At 27.9% G+C, this 22293-nt stretch overlaps 2 protein-coding genes across 2 annotated transcripts; one reads left to right on the top strand and one right to left on the bottom strand.

Moving 5' to 3' along the window:
- Positions 1–298: 298 nt before the first annotated feature.
- Positions 299–10862, bottom strand: Mtl (Rac family small GTPase Mtl). The gene is made up of 5 exons (XM_067267968.1): positions 10718–10862; positions 10517–10631; positions 6729–6846; positions 6453–6613; positions 299–3625 (listed from the first exon to the last, which is right to left on the bottom strand). Exons 1-5 carry the CDS (start codon positions 10855–10857, stop codon positions 3548–3550), a joined length of 612 nt encoding a protein of 203 aa, XP_067124069.1. The 5' UTR covers positions 10858–10862; the 3' UTR covers positions 299–3547.
- A 1114-nt stretch (positions 10863–11976) lies between these two features.
- On the top strand, positions 11977–13011 carry LOC136973266 (uncharacterized). Its single transcript, XM_067267978.1, has one exon. It carries the CDS (start codon positions 11977–11979, stop codon positions 13009–13011), a length of 1035 nt encoding a protein of 344 aa, XP_067124079.1.
- Positions 13012–22293: the final 9282 nt, after the last annotated feature.

The following is a 22293-nucleotide window of genomic DNA, read 5'->3' as shown; positions in this document are numbered from 1 at the left end:
GTAAAATTACTGGGCTCTCCCACCACGACCAGGTGGTGACCACGGGAGAGTTATTATTATTATTATTATTATTATTGAATATAAAAGTATTCAACTTTTATCTGCAAAAAGTCGTGACCCAAATGTGGAGTTCTCAAAAAAAGTACAATCCCTAATGTAGCGACTGCACGCACACTATAACTATTAACATTCTTTTTTAAGGTACACCTTGTACATTATTCTAATTCCAAACTTATAGCACTATTAAATATTTATTACTGTATGTGAATTAAAATGTGAAAGTTAACAAACCAGAAAATTTCTCAAAACTGTCAGCATACAAATTTATTCATTAATGATTGTGCAAATGAACAGTATAAATTAAAAATTGCTACAAAGATATATTTTCATGGCATCCATTCATGGCATCTTTTTAATCAGTTGCACTGCATATTAATGGCTCAACTAGATTACTTCAAAAAATAGTCAATTTTTCTCTTTTTTTTTCTGCTAGAGATGAATTACAGTTCATGGATTCAAAAAGAAACAAATTTCATTTTACAAATTCGAGAGAACAAGTGATTTCTTTTAAATTTTCTATTGCACAACATAGAAAATGTAACAAATTTTTTCTTTTTAAGTGTTTTGATAGATTGCAACAAGGATATAATTAGCATTATACATGATAGAAAATAAACCAATTGGATAAATTTAAATAAAGATTAAAAAAGTTTCTTCTTCTTTTTTTTTGAAATATACAAAATTTTAAATTTTCATTTTTTTTTACATTTAAGTACATTTTCTGCAAAATACCATATAAATATAGTATAATAATACACGAATGACACAAAAGTTACTAAATGAAATTACATTTCAATTAAAATTCCTGAGAATTTTAATGATTCATGAATTCTACATATTGGCAAAAAATGATGATACACTAAAATGTCACATATCAAATTCTATAGTTATAAAGTTGTATTATACATAAAACACTTATTGCTGTTTATAACAGATGCTAAACTTAGATTTTTACTGCCATTGGCATCAACTAGAGCTGAAAACACTTGATTGGAAGGGCAAAGATACTGGCTGTATTGTGACATTTTGAACAATGAGATCAAAGGCAAATATGCAAGTGCAGTTAACAAAATATTCCATCAACAGCCAATAATTTACAAAATAATTTCTAAACTATGAAAGCGATGGTAGTTGTTCTATAAATTTGTTTTACTGTAAATCTATTATTTCCACCTCTGATGATTTATTTTGCCAATATTTTGATAATTATTAATAAAATCACAACTTTTTTCTTTCAAATTTAAGCTGTGATTTTACTATTTATATATTAATATTAAAGGCAATTAAATTTGACACACTACTAATTTATTTCCAACAACTAACTAATTACAATGTTTTTGAAAGGATAATTTCTAAAATGATGCCTTTAATAAAATACGTTAAAAGGAGAAAAATTGCAAGGTCACTTCATTGTCGTATAAAATATCAGTGAAACAGATGTAGGCAAATAATTACTGCATATTTTTCTTTTTACCATTAAAAAACAAAAAGAAAAAAAAACAAATTACAAAATCAATTGAGAGAATTCTTTCAAAGTTTAAACAGAAACAAATATTTAATAATCTTTAAACTTTTATGGAAGACAGTTTAGGAAAATTTATGACTTTTCTTTTTGATGTATTTAATATGGAGATTATCAAAACGTTTTTTTTATACAAGAGAACAATGCACAGAACATGTCAATAATCAACAATTATTCTAAATTATGATAATGAATATGAAAAAAGTACAAGAGTATAGTAATTTCTAATGATTCTGTAAAAAAAACTATCAAAATTAATAAGCTTTCCATTTTAAATTTCCTTAATAATTATTCTTATAGAACTTAAAATCTTTCTTTGTAAAATAATCTTTTTGAACAATCATTTTACAAATAAGATTGAATTTGATTCCAGTTAAATCTCTCTTCAATCTGATAATTTGGATTTTAAAAATAAGGATTATAAAACAGATCAATTAGACTAAAAAGAGTACGAGAAGAATAACCGACAGTCTTTCCGAATCCAATTACTTTAATACGTCTCTTTTTGTATCTTTTTTCTTATGAAAAAAGTAGGTATGTTTGTAAAACATAATCAGTAAATAACTTAAAAAAAAATAATAAATAAAACTATATAAATAACAGTATTTAACAATCTTAAATGTAAAACGGACAAATCTGTTTGACTGTTACTAGGCAAATGTGTTTTTTTTTTTTCCTTTTATAATCATAAATACACTAAAAGCTTTCATACAATTGAATTCTAATGTGAAATAAATATATATTGTTTATTAAAAAATTTTCTAACAAATTAAAACTGAATTTGAGACTTTAAATGACTTAAAGTAATGTGTTCTTAAACTTATAAGCAAATTAATTAAATCTATGTTAATTAAATACTTATAAGTAGTAATTAACGATCCATTATGCAGATCATTGATTGAAAATGCTTAGTTTAACAGATAAGTACAAAATTCTGCACAACACATTTAGATACAATAATTTTCAAACAAATGGAACAATTTCATTCTAAATCTTTTACACATAGTTCTATGATATTGTGCTATTTAAATATTATTTGATTATTGTTTTAGGGTGGGGGAAACTAAAATCCTATTTCTTCAAACTGACACGAGCTCTCGACATAGTTTCAAATTAGCGTAAAACCAAAGAAAATCATATTTAATTTCTTTATTTAAAATGTTTATGTAAATATATGTTGAGCATATATGCATATGCTCAAGAAAACTCTGTCTTTAAAATATTTAAAGAAATTTGTACTTCAATCTTAAAAATGTATTTAAATGAATAAATGTTTTTTTTTTTTTTGTATTTTATATTTTAAATATTTTAAAAATATATAAGTATTTGTATTTTATTTTTTTGAAAAATAAAATAATAAAACAATCTATAAAGGATAAATTTAAAATCTTACATAATTATGCACTTTTTTTCTTTAATGAAAAAAATGTAGCAAAAGTATATCTAGTAAAGATTATATACATATTTATATTAATTAAAAAAGTAGATATACATTGATAGAAAGATTTGGAATCATCATTTTAATAAAATGCATTGAACATTCAATTTCAAATTTTTGACTTCATATGGAAACATAGCTAAATAATATGTTTTTTATATGAAATTTTAGTGCACAACGTGTTCCATTGGTCATGAGTATTTACTATTATTATAAATTACAAATAACTAATGTGAATCATGAATATAAAATATATTGAGTTATACAAAAAGACATTATTTATCAGAGAATATTAAATTAAGAAATCTTTTAGTTTTAGGAACTAAATAAAAATTAGTACTTTTCACAGGTATCAACACGCTTACAAAAAATAACTAAAAAATTACTTTCTCGCATTTCAGAGATATTAAAATAAACCTGAAATTTCTAGGCATAAGATGTAGAAACAATTCTTCCATCTTTGGTTACACAGTTATGTTAAAGCTGCATTTTCTGACAATATATCAATATGACTTTAAATCAATAAACTAGATAATTTTACACTTTCTTTGTCTTCGTTTCTGTGGTTCTGGCCGCAGTACAGCTCGAACGGCTTCGTCGAAGACCTAATATAAAATAAAGTAGAAATTTTTAATTGTAAGATATTGGTTCTGAGTTATTTATTAAGAAACTCAATTCAATCATCCTTATTATTAGTGTTACAATAGAAATACAACAAAAAAATTAATAAAAATAATTACAATCATTCGGTGGGTAACAACTTTTATGCTCTTATTTTGCTTAGTAGTTTCATTTAACTATTTATATAGATTACCAAGATTAAATGTAAGTTACTAATTTTTTTAGCCTGTAATGTAAGCATTCTGCAAGAAGTTTAAACTGAGTTCATATTTTGTTTTCTAATTAATTCTATAATAATAGCTAATTATTACTATTTACACTATTTAATAGCTTTGAATGAGTAAAACAAAAATTAATAGAAGCAGTAAAACTGTATTGATTCATTTTATGTATTTATGATAAATTTTATTGATTTATTCATGTGTACTATAAGCTGTATGAGTGATCTTAGTCTCTGTCTGTTATAGACAGACATAAATTGCCCAGTATAGATAAGAGACGGGAAAAAAATTCTGATTATGATGCATTTTTACAAAGAATATGGTACATTGATGCTTTAAAATGTGATTATCTGTTCAACTGCAATATGAAGGATAAATAAAGTGTTAACTTGATAAAATCTAAAATAAAATAATAATAAAATGAGCAATTATTTATTGTGACATTGTCACAAAGCTGGGCTGCAATTTTTAATTAATTTAATGTAAAATATATGCTCTCCACCTCAAATTAGTAGTGGCTTGCCCCTGTACATCATACTTTTCCTTTAACAATAGAGTTGTGCCAGTCATGTGCTTTGAGGGGAAAAGTTTCAAACTGACAATGAGATGCAAACATTAAATAAATAAAATAAAAAATACCATATATTTCCGCAGATAAGACAACCTTCTGATAAGACGAGGTATAAATTTTTTGTCAAAGTTTTATAGTTTTAGCATATATCTGTCCTATAAGACAACACCCAAACTATCAACGGCCTATGAATTTAGTTCAGATCGGCGATCATCATCTGGATAATAATACTGTATAGCGTATACGGAATTATGTCCTATTTGTAATTTTTCGAATGAACAAATTTTATTTTCTGCCTTGCTATTGTTGCAAACGTTCGCACTGTTTCAGGCATTTAGATAATGGCCTTGACTATTCACAAAAACATTGTGTGGGCTATTCTATTTTGTGGACATGCCCTACTCTCTACTAGTAAATAATTATGGTTTGTCCAATTTTTAAATATGGTTTTAATTTATATAAATTTCAATCTAATTTTTTTTTTTTTTTTGCATCTGTCCTATAAGACAACCCCAAATTTTGGGGGCCTTTTTTATGATTCAACTATCGTCTTATCTGCGGAAACATACAGTAAATAAAATTTTTATTTCTTCATATTTAGTTTCAGATATGGTAGTATTGTTTTATTTGAAGTGTAGCAAACACGAGTGCATGAAGGAATTACCCATAATATTAACAATTAAAAGAAAACTGCTGCAACTATGCTTATCCTATTTACATATCAGACTTCTTTCTCATTTTTTCATTCATGCACAGTAATATCTGGAGCTTATTTGCTTGTGATGTCTTAGTATGAAACCATGAGTGAAAATATTTGAAAATAAATATGAATAAATAAAAATTTTATTTAATGACATACAAGAGTTAAGTCTACAGAAACTTCATTTTTGCTAAACAGGAAACAATGTCACAATTTTTAATCTCGTTTTATAAGCTTTAAATGAAAGGAATAAGAATAATAATAATAATGCTAATGATATGGTAAAATAATAAAATAGCTATAGTTTTTTTTAAAATATGTAACAAAGTCATGGAGGATTGAACCCATATTGTGTTGCTCTAGCACCTAGAACTTTATCCACTTGGCCACTGCCATTCCTAGGATAGGTAGAACTACTAAACTTATAAGCTAAACACTCAATTTTCAGAGGTTTGTTTTTTGTAAATGTTTGAGAAGTGGGTCCTATTATTTGGAGAAGAAACTATTTGTGTTTAGGGCTACATGCTTACCAAATTTCATTTGATTTGGAGAAGCTCTGACTGTCTCCTTGTTAGTTAGAAACTCATAAACAAGGCTCTTCAAGCATCCCCCATAACCAAAAATCACAAACAGTCAAATTTAATGATCGTGATTGCTGTGCTGTTGTAAATGATTGGATATGTGCTCTATCATTGGTGAAATCTAATACAATAATATTTGCACACTGAAGTTTCATCTTGTGTAAAGATTGTGATATCCAAATAATTTTATTACTGAAATACAGTGATAAAGTGTTAAAGTATGTCTCCATAGTAACATAGACAAAACATTTACTGACTTAGACACAGTGTTTTCTTTACAGAAAATGGTCCAATGATGAAGGATGCCATAAATTTGCCTCACATTGTGATTTTTAGCTAATGCAAGAGAATTTTTGTTGATAAACATGTGGGTTTTCTCCAGACCAAATAAACATTTACCATGCCATTCAACTAAAAAAGGGATTCACTGATCCATAGAATTTGCCAGGGTCAAAAATACTTGATCATCAAGGAAGCAACAAATGACATGGTAAACAACTTCTGCTTATTTAATTTCAGTTCTACACAATTATAAGAAATATTGAACAAAGACAGCTTCCACCGTGACAAAAAGTAAAATAGGAAAATAAATCATTTTATCTAAAAATTAATTTTATCTTGCAATAGAACAAACAAGTTCCAGACAACTGCCACTACCAACAATATGTTAAGACCATGGACTAATTGAAAATTACAATTATATACTATCTTATCTAAAACAAATAAAATTTTTAATACCTGTTTCAAACCACGCTGAGTTAAAGCTGAACATTCCAAATATTTAACTGCTCTAATTTTAGAGGCCAATTTCTGTCCTTGTTCCCTTTTAATAGGAGAAAGACCTTGTTCTGAAAGCTGCTGTAGAGTTTCTTTATCTTCTCTCAAATCTATCTTAGTACCTTTTAAATATTTAATAACAAAATAATTATAACATTGAAGAAAGCATTTACAAAATCAATTTAAATACAATTTATATTTATTTTCTGTAAAGTGTTTGCTTATTGCATGACTTACCAACAAGTATAATAGGTGCATCAGGACAATGATGCTTAATTTCAGGATACCATTTAGAAGTTACATTTTCAAAAGAAGATGGACTGACTACACTAAAGCATATGAGGAAGACATCAGTCTGAAATTATATAAAAATATTTTATATGCCTTATACAAAACATTCATAGAATATAAATATCTATTAAAAAAGATTAAAATTTTTCATTAAAATATGCTTTCGCAATCAATATTCTTTTCAATAAACCAAATTATTATGCCTTGGAAAACTTTCAAATAAAATTTTCACAATTGTTTGTAATATATACACCTAACCCTCAAGTTGTACAGTAGACTGGTTCCACGTAAAATGAAATTGTGTAAATCAAGATTAATATTTATAAGAAAAATGGAGAAATGTTCCAAGGTTCCATTTTGTAACTAATATAAAATGATCAAAAATGAAACTTCTTTCTATATCTTCTTTGCTTCTTGATAAAAACTTTTCCTGTTCTTTTTCAGAAAAAATGTTTAAAAATCTTATGTCATTTGTGTTACTATCACTTCCAATCCTTTTTTTCCCTTTCTTTATAATTAGCTTAGCAAAGACATTGAGGATCTAATCTTAAATACATTATCAAAGCCAGTCTTTTGTTTCCATTTACTTCTATATAAATTTTCTGATTTGGAGCTATGCATACAGTCAAAATGTAGTACAAAATGAATCTCTCTTTTTGAATGTATAAATTGAAAACTGCAAAAACACAATTGTAATATAATAATAATTAGCACAGATCCAAGCATTAAATTTTACCAATGAAAATACTTCAGTTTAGCACAGTATTTTAAAATGAACATATGTAAAATAAAATTTTATTGCATTTTTCTAACTACATCAAACCAAAATCATGCAATTTGAATACCATTTAACTTTAGGCTTAGGTATATTTGAAATATCACAAATAATTATGGAAAAATACTAGACACCAACGAAATGCCATCGAGCTAGATATGGCTAAATACTAAATAAATTATGTAACCAATTTGGCATTAGAGGGAAGCATTAGGTGCCGTCTCTTATTAACTTTCTTCCAGTGGATCTAAATTATTTAATTAATTAAAAATTATAATTATTAAAGTTAATAAGAGATGGCACCTAATGCTTCCCTCTAATGCAAAATTGGTTACATAATTTATTTAGTATTTAGCCATATCTAGCCCGATAGATTTTCGGCATTTGGTTGGTGCCTAGCTTATAGTGTATCAGGTCTAGTGATGATGTTTATATATGGAAAAATGTAACTTATTTGCTTAAGCAAGCACATTTAGAAAGCGGGGACAAGTAAAATTCTTATTTTAAAATAATATTAATTACTCCATATTACTGCATTATTATAAAAAAACAATACAATAAAAAAACAATTATATCATGGTAGTGATTTCATGAAATAAATGTGTATTGTTTTTCTTATTGTTATTTATAGAGTATCAATTATCCAAAATAACCCAGGTGGAACAATTTTGGATAATCAATCACATTTGGTAGGGGAAAGAATAAAACGATAAATACCTTAAAATAAAAATATTAATTCTAATACAACAACAATAGTAATAATAGCTCAGTAGTGACCTATAGGAGATCAACAGCAATTATTATTATGTAAAAACTTAATAATTTCTGGAATTAATACTCTGAAGTTGACTTATGTTAATTGATTTTTGACTAATCAAATCAACACCGTACTGTATTTAATTTTTGTTGCGTTACATTCTATTTAAACAGACATAATGGCTTTCATCATTATCCTGGATTTTAAATCACTGATTTTACTTTGTTAGCTACATTTAGATGCTAGAAAACTAATGAGTAAGACAGCAGTAGTTCTTAAAATTGTCAGGGATTTCTTTTTACTAAGCATTTCTAATTTATTTTGTAACATTTCTTTATGAATTTCTCTAACAACTATGTCCAGATTATTCTTTCAATCTTAGTTTTTTGATTAATATAGTGTTATAACTGTAGACATTAACAAAGATCTATTTTGGTAATTTTGCTGTCGATTACAGTGCTGAAACTGAGTAATGTATAATAGGTCACTGTTAAAATGACCATGTTTGTTATTTTGACTGGAAATTTTTGTAAAGTGATGTTTAAATCTGTAGTCTGTCATTTTATCATATACTATGCTGACATATTTAAGCACCTAAAAGTTTCAGTGATGCATTGATGACTCATTAGAGATGGTTATGATATCAGCCTACCATTCTGGAGACTCAGTATTGAATCTGCATAAGCAACTACAAAAATTTTCATCAGTAGTCTGACCTGGATATATTAGGTCCTGTGCTTTTCATCATCTGGCCACTCCCATTCCCTGCCTAGATGAACCATAATAGGTGTGATTAAAAAATCTCTCTTAGCACACACAGGACAGAAAGAATATATATAAATATATATAGTAAAACCTGCATAAACTGGTATAACATAATGCCAAATTTTTCCTTCTATTCTGACAGATTTCCAATTTGAATGGGTTTTAGATTTTTTTTAAATCTTTAAAGTATACTAGACAAATGTCACACAGTTACATTCATTTTTTAGTAAAATCACTTTTATTACATATGCACGAAACATTTTATTACATGGTTTAATCCAAACTGATTCTAACTAAAAATGAAAGAATTCAAATGCAAGAATTGGGAACTATTCAATTATAAAAAGTTTCATTGCTCCTAGAACTTATGCCAGGTATTTGAATACCGAAAATTCTTACATGCAATATCTTTAAAAGCTGAACAAGTCAATTCAAAAACCAAGAACTAACATCTCATTCTTCTGTTGGACATTTTAATCACATTACAGTAATAGAGACCAAATTATTCTGTGATCCGACTTCTCCAAGAATTTTAATACTCTAATTAATTAATAAAGTTAATCTGTAATTATCAAGAATGTTACATTATACATTTTGCAACTTTTTATTTTATTTTTGGTTCAGATGACTTCATTTTCCTTAAAATTTATCTGGCACCTATTATAAATTGTACCCACTGTATATCTCGACAGATAAGACAAGGTATAAATTTTCGTCATAGTTTTATAGTTTTAGCATATATCTGTCCTATAAGACGACCCCAAATTTTGGGAGTCTTTTTTTTATGATTCAACTATTGTCTTATCTGTCGAGATATATGGTAATTTAAACATCCATTGCAGAATAGATTTATTTTAGAATTCATTCAGCGATGTTTGCCTATAGAAAAAACTTAAAAAATTTTGAATAAAGCAATGATTGCAAGTGAAAAATGGAAATGACAATAAAATATAGAATATCAAGCATTATTGACAATTAAACAATTGAAAAAAAATTGAAGCAACTTGTGTAAGTAGCCAATCTGAGTATATCTGAAACAGGTGCAAATGGCAATGCAGCTTTTGGTTAATGTAAATGTAAATATGTAAATAAGTTCTGGTGGAATCAAAAACACATTTTCTAATTATTATAATTTTTTAATGCATAAAATGATGTGCGATTTATAATGCAAGTTACTTTTAACATCAACGATTTCTTGGTCACCTGTCATTTAATTTCAACGTTTTGCAACTTCAATTATTTATAAACTAAGAAAACAATCATGAAATAAAATATTAAAAAATTTTTTATTGGAATGCTTAAAGTTTTAAGTAAAACACTATCTATCGTGAAAATTTTTTGTAAATTAGTGTTATTTTGACTACAAATGTGTTATGATGAAAATTTTATTTAACTTAATTAAAATTTATAATTTAATGTATAAGCATTAAAAATAACCTGTGGATAAGAAAGAGGACGTAATCTATCATAATCTTCTTGACCAGCTGTATCCCACAATCCAAGACTTACAGGAATACCATCACACATCATAGCTGCTGAATAGTTATCAAAACTGAAATTGAATAATTTCATATTTTAAAAATAAATTTCATAAAAAAATATTATATATAATTATTTTAATTACGAAAAATAACTTACACTGTTGGAACATATTCTCCAGGAAAACTATCAGTTGTGTAAGATATAAGCATACACGTTTTTCCTACTGTACCATCTCCAACAACAACACATTTAATGGGACGACCCGAAGAAACACTGCCAACAGGAGCTCGCTGCATCTATATTAATATTTTAAATAAATAAAAAATATATACTATGGTCATAATACATAAAAAAAGATTATATATATATATATATATATATATATTAAATAAATAGATAAAATTTTAGTTCAACTGTTATCAACCAATATTTGAAAACCACTTCTATTCAAAATTTTTGTTCAATCATTTTTCATTTATATTATATTATTCATTTATATAAACAAACACATTAAAAAGTAAAATTAGATTTTTGGTTATGTATTTGACAAAATATATCTATTAAATTACACCTACAGTTAAAGTGTATTGCTATTTTAATTAATTGAATTATTATTGGAGAGGCAGCATTACCATTTCTTAACTGTAATATTTAAAAACCTTACTTTAAGCCTGTTACCGGTGTGCCTCACTTAAAAAACCGTTACGAACGTTTTTGAACTATTAAGTTCTTCTTCAGGTAACTGACGACCGTTAATCGAATGCAATTCGAATAAAATCCTACTGGAATACGATTCCGAATTCTATCGCTTGGATCGGTGACGTCATCCAAGCATGCGCTCCTTTACCAGCTGTGTGCTATCTTAAGTTCTTGTTTATGAGTGCTTGCCATGCAGTTGACAGGGCAATTTCGTCTTTGTTGTTGATGCAGTTATCTTCTCTGAGAGTAGCCATATATATGCAAAGAGCTTCTAGCCATCTAAGATGGTGTACGCATTGCGTTGTGCGAATTAGTTTGGCTTGATTGAGTAAAGGTTCTACTTCCGGATCTGAGGCATAGATAGCTAGAGCGGTGGTGGACCTCGCGTGTAAAATATCACTTGCGTGTTCTTTTAGTCTTACTTCCAGGGAGCACTTCGTGGATCCTACGTAGACCAGGCTTCTGTCCGTTCTATGGTCCATAATCGGGATGGAGTATACCCCCGGAAGTCTTTCTTTGTTGGAAGTGTCTTTACCGTTCCTTAATACCCCTCCATCAAACTACCACCGGTATTTTGCGCTCTTAGAGACACACTGTTTAACATCGTTAATGACAGCTCTATGCATCAACAGATCTTAGAATTGGCGCATCTCTTATGTTATAACTCCTTTTTCCAATTCAATGGGGTCACATATGCCCAGGGTAGAGGGGTCCCGATGGGCAGCCCCATCGCTGGAGATCTCTGTGAGATGGTGGTGAGACAATTGGAATCTAAGATCATCACGAAGTATTTACCGAACATCTTACTCTATAAAAGATACATAGATGATATTCTCATCCTGTGGAGGCTGAAACCCGACATATCAGAGTTCCTCGATTCATTCAATGATAATCCTTATGGCATGACCTTAAAGATAGACCAAGCTCACGCTTCAGAGGCACATTTCCTCGACATCAACATCAAATTCGACCAAACAACCACCCACACGGAAGTCTACCGCAAACCAGAGGCGGAACATCTCTATATACCAGTAGGATCCTGTGACCCGCCACACTATAAAACGGCAGCCTTCAACGCTTTAATTAAGAGGGCACATACACACTCGTCCTCCCAGAGATCTCTCCAAGCCGAACTGAAACGTATAGAACACATAGCCGAGAATCACGGCTACCATGGGATTACACGTAAATTGGTCCGTAAACAGCAACGCCAAGAACTACAACCTAACCAGCTTCCCAATGAAGTTACACCTAGTTTCATACCGGTCACATACAATCCATACCTTAAAGCAATATACAGAACAATAGCTAAGAAAAAGAATATCCGCATCGCCTATAGAAGATGCGCTACAATTTCAGATATATTAAGGAACGGTAAAGACACTTCCAACAAAGAAAGACTTCCGGGGGTATACTCCATCCCGATTATGGACCATAGAACGGACAGAAGCCTGGTCTACGTAGGATCCACGAAGCGCTCCCTGGAAGTAAGACTAAAAGAACACGCAAGTGATATTTTACACGCGAGGTCCACCACCGCTCTAGCTATCTATGCCTCAGATCCGGAAGTAGAACCTTTACTCAATCAAGCCAAACTAATTCGCACAACTCAATGCGTACACCATCTTAGATGGCTAGAAGCTCTTTGCATATATATGGCTACTCTCAGAGAAGATAACTGCATCAACAACAAAGACGAAATCGCCCTGTCAACTGCATGGCAAGCACTCATAAACAAGAACTTAAGATAGCACACAGCTGGTAAAGGAGCGCATGCTTGGATGACGTCACCGATCCAAGCGATAGAATTCGGAATCGTATTCCAGTAGGATTTTATTCGAATTGCATTCGATTAACGGTCGTCAGTTACCTGAAGAAGAACTTAATAGTTCAAAAACGTTCGTAACGGTTTTTTAAGTGAGGCACACCGGTAACAGGCTTAAAGTAAGTTTTTTAGTTCAATCCGGTGTAGTAGCATACAATCTGTAATATTTAGATAATTTAACTAATTTACTGTGATTAATTTGTGTGTAGAAAAAAATAATTGACTCAAAGTAAGACATGAATTCTATAACTGCTAACATCCATGTGTTGAAGATTCAAAATCACACTTTGCAATATATGAAAAGCCAACATACATAGTGTATGCTGAATGAAGGTTATTAAGAGGCCTTCAGTACTATGTGTTGTTTGAGATAATAAATTTATAGAGGTTACATTTCACTATTATATTATATATAAATTGATATAAATATCTGAAGTGTTTGCTCTAGAATTCTGGGATGGTTTGACTAATAAGTAGGGGTTAACCTAGAGACTAACTTAAAAGACAACTATCCATTTCTCAAGAACTATACGTTTCAACCAATCTTATTTTGCCATATATCCAATTTAATGACAAAATAACATCCCATGCTTAATATTCAAAGTATTTAAAGTAAAATAGCCAAAAAAAAAACAAGGTCTTTTGGTTTCCAAGTGAAAACATTCCCCAAAAAGGTGTGATAAGTTCTCAGACTAGAAGCTGATATAGAAGCTTGATAACCACAAAATTTCAAAAAAGGCCAAGAAGCCAATTTTTAGCTATTTATTAATTAGACATTAAGTAATTTTGTCTAGAAGTGGGCAGTTAGTCACCATCTTGTGTTAATTTTAATTTAGAATTTCTTCTAGAAATTTTGTCTAATATAATACATAGTTAAGCTCTGCAGAAATATTATATCATAGAAACAAAACTAGCAACACACTGTAAAAAGATTTTTTTTAAATTATAAGACAATAAAATATGACAAATATTTAACTTAAATATGCCATGTTAAAAATTAAAAATAGTATAACGGCAATAGTTTTTTGGAATGTTTAATTATATTAGCTAAACTTAAAAATTCTGTCTAGTATATGAAGTTATCATTTGCAATAGTTTAAAGCAAATACCATTTATCAATAAAAATTTTCAATTGGTTAATATGAAAATTTTTGAAATTATAGCTTGGGAATTTAAAAAAAGTGTATTTACATGAGAGAATAATCATCAATACATTGCGATTGTGCTGAACTTATATTAAAGCACAATGATTCTAAATAGACAAATATAAAAAGATTTTTACATAATTTTTTCCCTTAAACTCTTATTGATATTTTCAAGGAATATTTATTCTTAATCTAGTTTTTAAAATCTTTATAATCCATTATTGTAAATTTATATAAAATATGTATCCTAAATAAAAAATAAATATCATACAATTTTCTATTTCTAATTATTCCTACATATTTCTTCTACAAAAATGGAATATGGATAACTCAATTTCAACAGCTTTCAAATAAGTACAGCACAAATATTAAATAAATAAAAATGATTGATATCATATGTATAATATTAATAATTTTTAATCAATATAATCAAAATTATTATAAAGCATATCATGTTAGTTTGGATTACAACAATGTTGAAATCATCTTAAAAGAACTTTTATTAGCTCATTAACTTAAAACAGAAACCAATCAATAAAATTTATGAATAGATTGATATCAATCTATTTTCCTACTTATATCCATTTTATTTCTAAAAACATTAGGAACAGGCCAATTTATTATTTCTTACGCATAACTATAGTACAATCATAAAGTCCCTCCACAGTGGGCATGTCTATGTGGCTTGCCACGTGATGATGTCATAACTTACTTTAACTCTTTTGACACATGACGACCATTACTTCATTCCTGGAAACTCCTATTTCCCCCACCCACTGCAGGAGGACTTTATAATTGCATTATATTTCAGCATTGAGACCAAATTCTGTCATTTCTCCAGATTCTAAATATAAAATTAACATAAAATGGTTAAGAAGAGAATTTTAACAAAAAAAGAAAGTGTATAACAGAAGACAAAGCATTCTAAAAAACCAAGACAACTAAAATTAAGCCAAAAAAAAAAAAAAACTAATACATAAATGGTTTTAATACTTAGACAAAACAAATATATTCCAACAGCTAGCTACCTTGTGGAAGTACACTGGGTGATCGGTTAACAAACATAATCCATTCCAAGACTTTGTTCGCTATCCGATTATCGATTTACCATAGGTTTTTATGGGAATTTGATTAATTTGTTCTGGAGACCCCAAAAAATAAGAAATATATACTTTCTTACTACATTTATTTATATGTAATAATAAAACTACATATATAAACAGTCTTGCATTTTTATTAGTCATGCTTTTTCCATTCGTGGGGGTTAAAGAATCTGTAATGTCGATTGCATTTCTCTCTTTTTCAGGATTTTTCAGAAGTAATTAATAGCATTGTAATTGTGAGATCCCTAAGCCTATTAACCTCAACCTGGTTTGAATGCTATTCTAAGATTGTTGTTCTGACATCCTCCGACTTCTTCAGAAGATTTTTAATAGCAGATGTTGGCATTAATCCTCTTTTTCAGAAGAAAACATATCTCGAGTTTCTTGGTGTTTTTCATTCAAGAGTTCTTTGCGTTCTTCTGTTGTCAGATCAGTTTCGGGTTCCATTATGAGCTCTTCAATGTTCTTTATTTCTCAGGTGTGATTTTTGTTACTCCTTTAGCTGCTTGAGTCTTCTTGATTATACAGTATCTTTCTTAGATAAGATTGAACTGCAGCCTACTGTAAACTGTTCAAGCCATACTGCCCAGCAACATCAGACATCTGCCCACTCTCTACCTTTACTATTATACTCTCATCTTTCAAAAATAAAAACAGATGCAAAACTTAATGAGTGCCCACCTGACAGCCTCACGAATACTATAAAAGAATTGCTTCTGTCAGAAAAATAAAAGGCTGGAATTACAAGGGAAAGTTTCAAAGTTCGGAGGAATACTATACGATCAGTATATACCGGGTTGAGCGTTGATGTTGACGTCTCCTGCACTCCAAAAAGTTTTGAATTGTTGCCTGAAGACAAGGGAAGACCAATCGGTATTCATTACTTTATGTCACTTCTTGTGTTTGTTGTCTGAACGTAAAAATCTTTCACGAATGTGTTCGTTATCCAATCATCCACTGCATATTAAATACAAAAACATTGTATTCAAAGGACACAGACATTAAAGATTTTGAATAAATTCTTATTTTATAGACAGTTCTGTTGAAGTTAAAATAATAAAGTTAATTAAAAACTTATATTAGATTTTAGTTACCAGAAAAATCTAAACTTTTAAACTATGTTTTAATAGATTTAATTGAATGAAATGAACAAAGAAATAAACAGAATTATCAATTAGCTCTAAGTTGTTATGATATGAGTATTCATGATTGGTAGTTGTACCGATGATCAAGATCATTTATCAGTAATTCAGTTTAAATCAATTTTTACCATTCACATGATATCGATGCTTTGATATTCAGATCACGAACTACAAGTCTTATCAGTCTAGTAACTGTAGAAGCTATTAATACTATTATAGAGCAAGCCTTAATCAAAATGTAAATTTTAAGAAGATATGACAAGGTTATGTACCAAATTTCATACACTGCACTCTTATTTATTTTATTCACTCATTCAGAACTACTCAGAGGTTCCTGTTAATCAAAGTCACCTTTAAAAGCTTATTTTACATAAAAATATCCAACTTGCTTTTAAAAAACAAAAGTTGAATGTAAAAAAAAAAAAAATGCTGCTTTTAGTATATTTAGCTATATATCATGGAATATATTTATCTAAAAGACAATCACTTAGTTTTATTGAACTTGATCATTTCTATTAAAAAAAAAAGTACATTGCATTTCAACAATTTAAAAAGAAAAAAAAATATATGCTAATTTAAAAAATTTAATGTAAGATATATAAAATTTTTATTTAATTTCGTTTTACTGCTATCAGATATAATTTATCTAATTTTGAAATTTCTCTTAAAAGAGTTGTTAATAAACGTGACGAATAAATTGCCATCAGATGAAAAAAAGTAAATTAAAAAAATTTACATTAAAAAACCCAATAAAACTTTAATCTACGAAAATATTTTCAGTTTCGACATAATGCTTTTCACCAACACAATGAAAGAAAAAACACTTGATAAAAAGAAGAGCAAATAAAACAGTTATTTAATTTTAATTAAATTTACATAAGTTCAAGAATAGCTATCCTTGGAAAACTAATGAAAGCTCTTTTGAATGAACCAACACAAAACTGAAAGCAAAAGTTAAGTTTTAAAATACAGGATTTGAAAAATCCTTTAGTCTGCACTACCAGAAACTTTTAATGGTTTATATATATATATATATAATATTTCACAGGTATATTTAAGGAATTAGTTGTACAGTACGATGAAAAATTGTGAACAAGCAAAATTTATTTTAAAAATTATTAGTAAATAGTTATAATTTAATTTACCTTGTTATTTTTTTAAACCAATGAACTTTTAAATGGGCTAAAATGATTGATTTTGAAAGGATTAGATCGAAATTATGAAAAGGTTTTTAAAGGTTGTCTTTTGCAATTTATTTAGTGAAACAGTTGTGTTATTTTCCAAAAATAAAGTATTTTATTCTGATGCAAAAATTATATCATCAGGAATTTTTATTTATTTATTTTTTAATTATCATTTCTATTCACTCATTTTCTTTCTTCAATAATATTTTTGCTCTTTGTTTAATGAATGATGATGATTATGCAACAATGAAAATCCTTGCACAGATAAAATTTTTCATTAGCTTTTAAAGAATTTTTAATTAATTTATTTCTTTACTTCAAGTGTTCGTATTATTATTATGTTGGGTTAAGTGAGAGATACTCGGTTAACACCGGTGGTTGTGTACTATGCCGGACCAAAGTCAAGGCATAGTAACCAAAACAGAAATTAAAGAAGTGTATCAGTGTGTGTGTCTGTATTCAGGAATTTTCTCACAATATGACATGTATTCAATATAGTGGCCTTCTGTAGTGTGATGTATGTGTTTCTATTCAATTCTAATTTTATTATTATTATTATTATTATAATGAATACTGAAAGTTTCCAGTTTTCATAATTTTCAAAGAAAGTTAAGTGTATTTCAAAAGTCACATTTGATGTACAGTAGAGGGATGAAATTGAAATAGATCAATAATACAATATCCAACTGATGAAAATCAGAACAGAAGCATCAAAAACAATTTCTAGAATGTAAATAAATAATATGTAAAAAACAAATTTTAAAAATTTATTAAATAACTTCCTAAGAAATAAGTAAGCACAAATATTAAAATAAAAATATTCAATTTTAAAACGTAATCTTTAAATAGCAAATAAGTATATATAAAATGTCTGAAAAATTCATTTGGGATTAAAAAAAAGACCAAGAAAAACAAATTCAGAAACCGAGAAACCTTATTTGACATTATCATATCTATTCAATGATATGATGCTATTGAATATAACAATCGCTTTGATGATTTTAACCTAATTTTAAGTCAAGAAGCAATTAACTTTTTAATCTAATGATTAAAGAGAAAGAAAGAATTCAGATTAAAAACTTAGAACAACAGTAATTTTATATAAAAATATTAATTTTAAGCTAATGAACAAAAACAAACACAATGTCAATCTATTTTTATCTTCTGCAGCAATTATAACACTAGCAATGCTAATGCATTATGATGTATTATTTCCGAGTGGCATTTGTTTATAATCTGTAATTCAAATAAGATTTTAAAATTCGATATAGTTATAATTCTCATTTTGTTATGGCCAATATTATCGTCATATTTCAATAATTCAGATATAAACAAATATTTTTAAGTTATTGCATATACCAGTGAAACAAATTATCACAAGATATCAAATTATCAAATATTAGAAATTTATCTTCTACTTTCAAAATTATTAATTAATTGATTGTATAATTTAAATTAATTTATTTCTAAAATATCCAATACATTGATGAATCAGTAAGAAAATTCAATTTTAAAATAATCAAAATATTATACAACCTTTTTTTAGAGGTACGTTAAAAGAAAAGGTAATATAACATTTTAATCGTAACTTTTTCAACTATAAAACATGATCATGTTTTGAAGAGCAGTGTAATAATCTTAGACGAACCAATTAATTTTGTAATATAAAAATCTATCTAAAGCAGAACGTGAATAAAAATAAATTCTTCAAAATGGAACAATTTTAAGCCAGAAACCTGCTCAATGTGAAAATGGAAGAGGTTTGGATACAAAAAATGCAACTTAATCTGGATAAAGCAGAAAATTAAGATATCTACTTGTTGACAAATGAGTAAAATTGTCTCTAGGTATTACGAATAACACAGAGCATGACAAATTGTTCCAAAGATGATTTTGAACCTTGTCAGAGTCATACAGATACACAAAGTTTTTGTTAATATTAGTCTTTACTGAAATAACCGGGTGCAGAATTGAATACTTTTGAAAACTGGATGAATTTCCAAGAACACAGTTCTCAAGAACAAGCAAATGAATGAAATTTCAGATCGCAGAATAACTTAGTCTCTGTATTATTGTAATGTGATTAGAATTTTGGATGATAGCATGAGATACTAATCCTCAGTATACTTGAATTTGGCTTCTTTGCTGTTGTGTGAGCACATCCAAGAAGTATTTGAATGCCTAAACTTTTTACAATCAAATAGTAATCAATTCTTGCATTCAAATACTCCTATCATTAGTTGGAATCACTTTAGGATTAAGCCTAGTATTAAAATTTTTTTTACACATGTAAAAGTTATTTTACTATAATAATGATACATTCATCTGGTATAAAGATTAAAAACAAAATTTGATACCGTGCAATTCTGGTTTACACAGGTTTTACAGTATAGACTTTCCACATGTCAAAAAATTAATGGCATTTAATACAAATTAGCAAATATTTTATCAATCAATAAAAAAGGTTAAATTATTTGTTTTCTTTTTTTTTTAATTGTCCAACTAATAAAATTTTCAAGAACTTCTAAATAAATTTTATTTGAAAAAATAAACAACTTTGTTCCTCTTTCAACAATTAAAACATTACATTCACTTATAATTTACATACAGTTTACTATCAAATAATAAAAAATGTATGCATTATTAATTAATGAAGTTATTATTCTCATAACTATAAAATATTTTAATATTAAATACTTGTGTAAAAAAGTTAATGAAATATCTCATACAATTACATTTAAAAAATATGGCCAAAGCATCCAGAGTTTATTTACAAAATAAATTAATGTCTTCATCTTAATTACAAAATATAATAAGAAAAATCAAAAATAATAACTAAATTATTTCATGTATTAGGCAATGATTTAGAAAAGAAATTATGTGAAATGTGGGAGTTAGTTATTTCATGAGTCATACTAATGGAAATCTGCCAATATTAATGTTACATAAATATATTAAACTCAAATTTCCAAATACAATAATCGTACAAATGTATTTGAAAATTCATTTAATGAGATTTAAACATAAAATTCTTTCCTCTAATTTATATGAATATTATACAGTAATGACAAAAATGATAGAAGAAACAAAATTAGATGTCCATTTAAATGTATAAGTAAAACTATTTTTTCAAGCCCAAAATTTAAATTATAATAAAAAATATATGATGTAATATTGTGAAAAACTGAGTTTTAAAAACTTTTTTCTTCTCAAAATCTGAAGTATTTTTTGTTGAAATGTACTGTACATTAAAGAAAAACCTCATTATATTGATTCAGTATATCGTTAGGATATCAATGAAATTCAGTAGCAGCAAGATGGGGCTCTGCCTCATTATGCCTGGGTAGTTAGAAATTGGCTAAACAACACATTTCTGCAACATTAGATTGGCTGTCATGGATATATTGATTATTCTCTTGGTTGCCAGATTTGACTTCAGACATTGATTCCTTAATGATGTGATCATTAAGGAATTCAACATGATTAGTGTTTATCTTTGTCAAAAGGCCTGTGAAAATGTTTTGCATTGTTTGTTGGCTTGTATCAAATTTGGTAATGGAGAACAGGAAGTAACTTACATTGTAAAAAAAAAAAAAAACAGTATCTCATTTCATTAAAAAATTATAGTGAATCAAAATGTGAATTGTGAATTATGGGATACACTGTACATATGTTAACAATACAACTAGCCAAACTTCAGGAGATAATAGATGATCAAAAAGTAAGTACAATTAAGAAAAAACTAGTATCCCAAATTGCTTACTGTGAGATAAAGAAAGGCTAAAGAACTACAAAAATGTTCTTTTTTTAATATCTCAGAAATAATACAAGATATTTAGTCGAAATTTTTTGTATGATTTGTTTCTAAAGGAAGCCCAAAACTAAGCATTTCGTGATACTAACTTTTTCCCTAATTACACATATTTTTGATTTTCTATTACATCCTGAAGTTTGGTCAGTCTTATTGTTAACACCCTATATATATACAGGTAGGCCTCCTACAACGTGGTAGATACGTTCCTTGAAAATACCGCGTTGTGGGAAATCGCGTTATAGGAGACACCAACTTAATACAAAAACTGGGATTCAGTTCTAAAAAGAGAAAAACTGCCTTTTATGGTGTAACATTTATCATCATTTTTTAAACTTATGTACATAAAAGCTTAAATAAAATTCAACATCATATAAAAACTAAAAAGATTATGATTTCAAGTCAAAATCAAAAAGAAACATAATGTTATGCTCAAATTCAGTCCTCGTTGTCCTTTATTATAGTTGTTCGAGAATGTTTGACTGGCCTTATTTCGAGATCTGAGCTTGTTCCATCAAGTTCGCATTGTAAAGGTACAGCGTTGTAGGAGGCGTACCTGTATATCCATTTAAAGTATGTAAGAATTTGAGAAAATGCATTTTGTAAGCATACAAGTATAAACATTTTTGGCTTATTTTATGCAAATCAATTAAAATAAATTTTCTTATAATCCATCTAAATACTATAATATAAAATGAAATAAAATTTTTAATAAAAATTTACTTGTCTTATATCAGAAAAGAAATTTTGATTAAACAAATTTAAATTTACAATTACTTTTATGTAAGAATCTGATCCTACTTTAAACCAAGGTCGGCCTACC

This window comes from Centruroides vittatus, unplaced genomic scaffold, assembly GCF_030686945.1.
Source record: "Centruroides vittatus isolate TY-2023 unplaced genomic scaffold, ASM3068694v2 contig_3125, whole genome shotgun sequence".
Classification (NCBI taxonomy): Eukaryota; Metazoa; Arthropoda; class Arachnida; order Scorpiones; family Buthidae; genus Centruroides; species Centruroides vittatus.
The sequence above is the reverse complement of the archived record's forward strand: the minus strand, read 5'-3'. Positions and strand labels throughout refer to the sequence as shown.

What these genes read in the sequence shown, in the direction of transcription:
- Mtl (XM_067267968.1), bottom strand. Translation starts at nt 10,857, where the DNA reads ATGCAGCGAGCTCCTGTTGGCAGTGTTTCTTCGGGTCGTCCCATTAAA. An exon ending in GGAGAATATGTTCCAACAGT is followed by an intron (nt 10,632 to 10,717) that starts GTAAGTTATTTT and finishes ATTCAATTTCAG; the next exon opens with TTTTGATAACTATTCAGCAG. An exon ending in GTCCTCTTTCTTATCCACAG is followed by an intron (nt 6,847 to 10,516) that starts GTTATTTTTAAT and finishes ATATAATTTCAG; the next exon opens with ACTGATGTCTTCCTCATATG.
- LOC136973266 (XM_067267978.1), top strand. Translation starts at nt 11,977, where the DNA reads ATGGGCAGCCCCATCGCTGGAGATCTCTGTGAGATGGTGGTGAGACAA.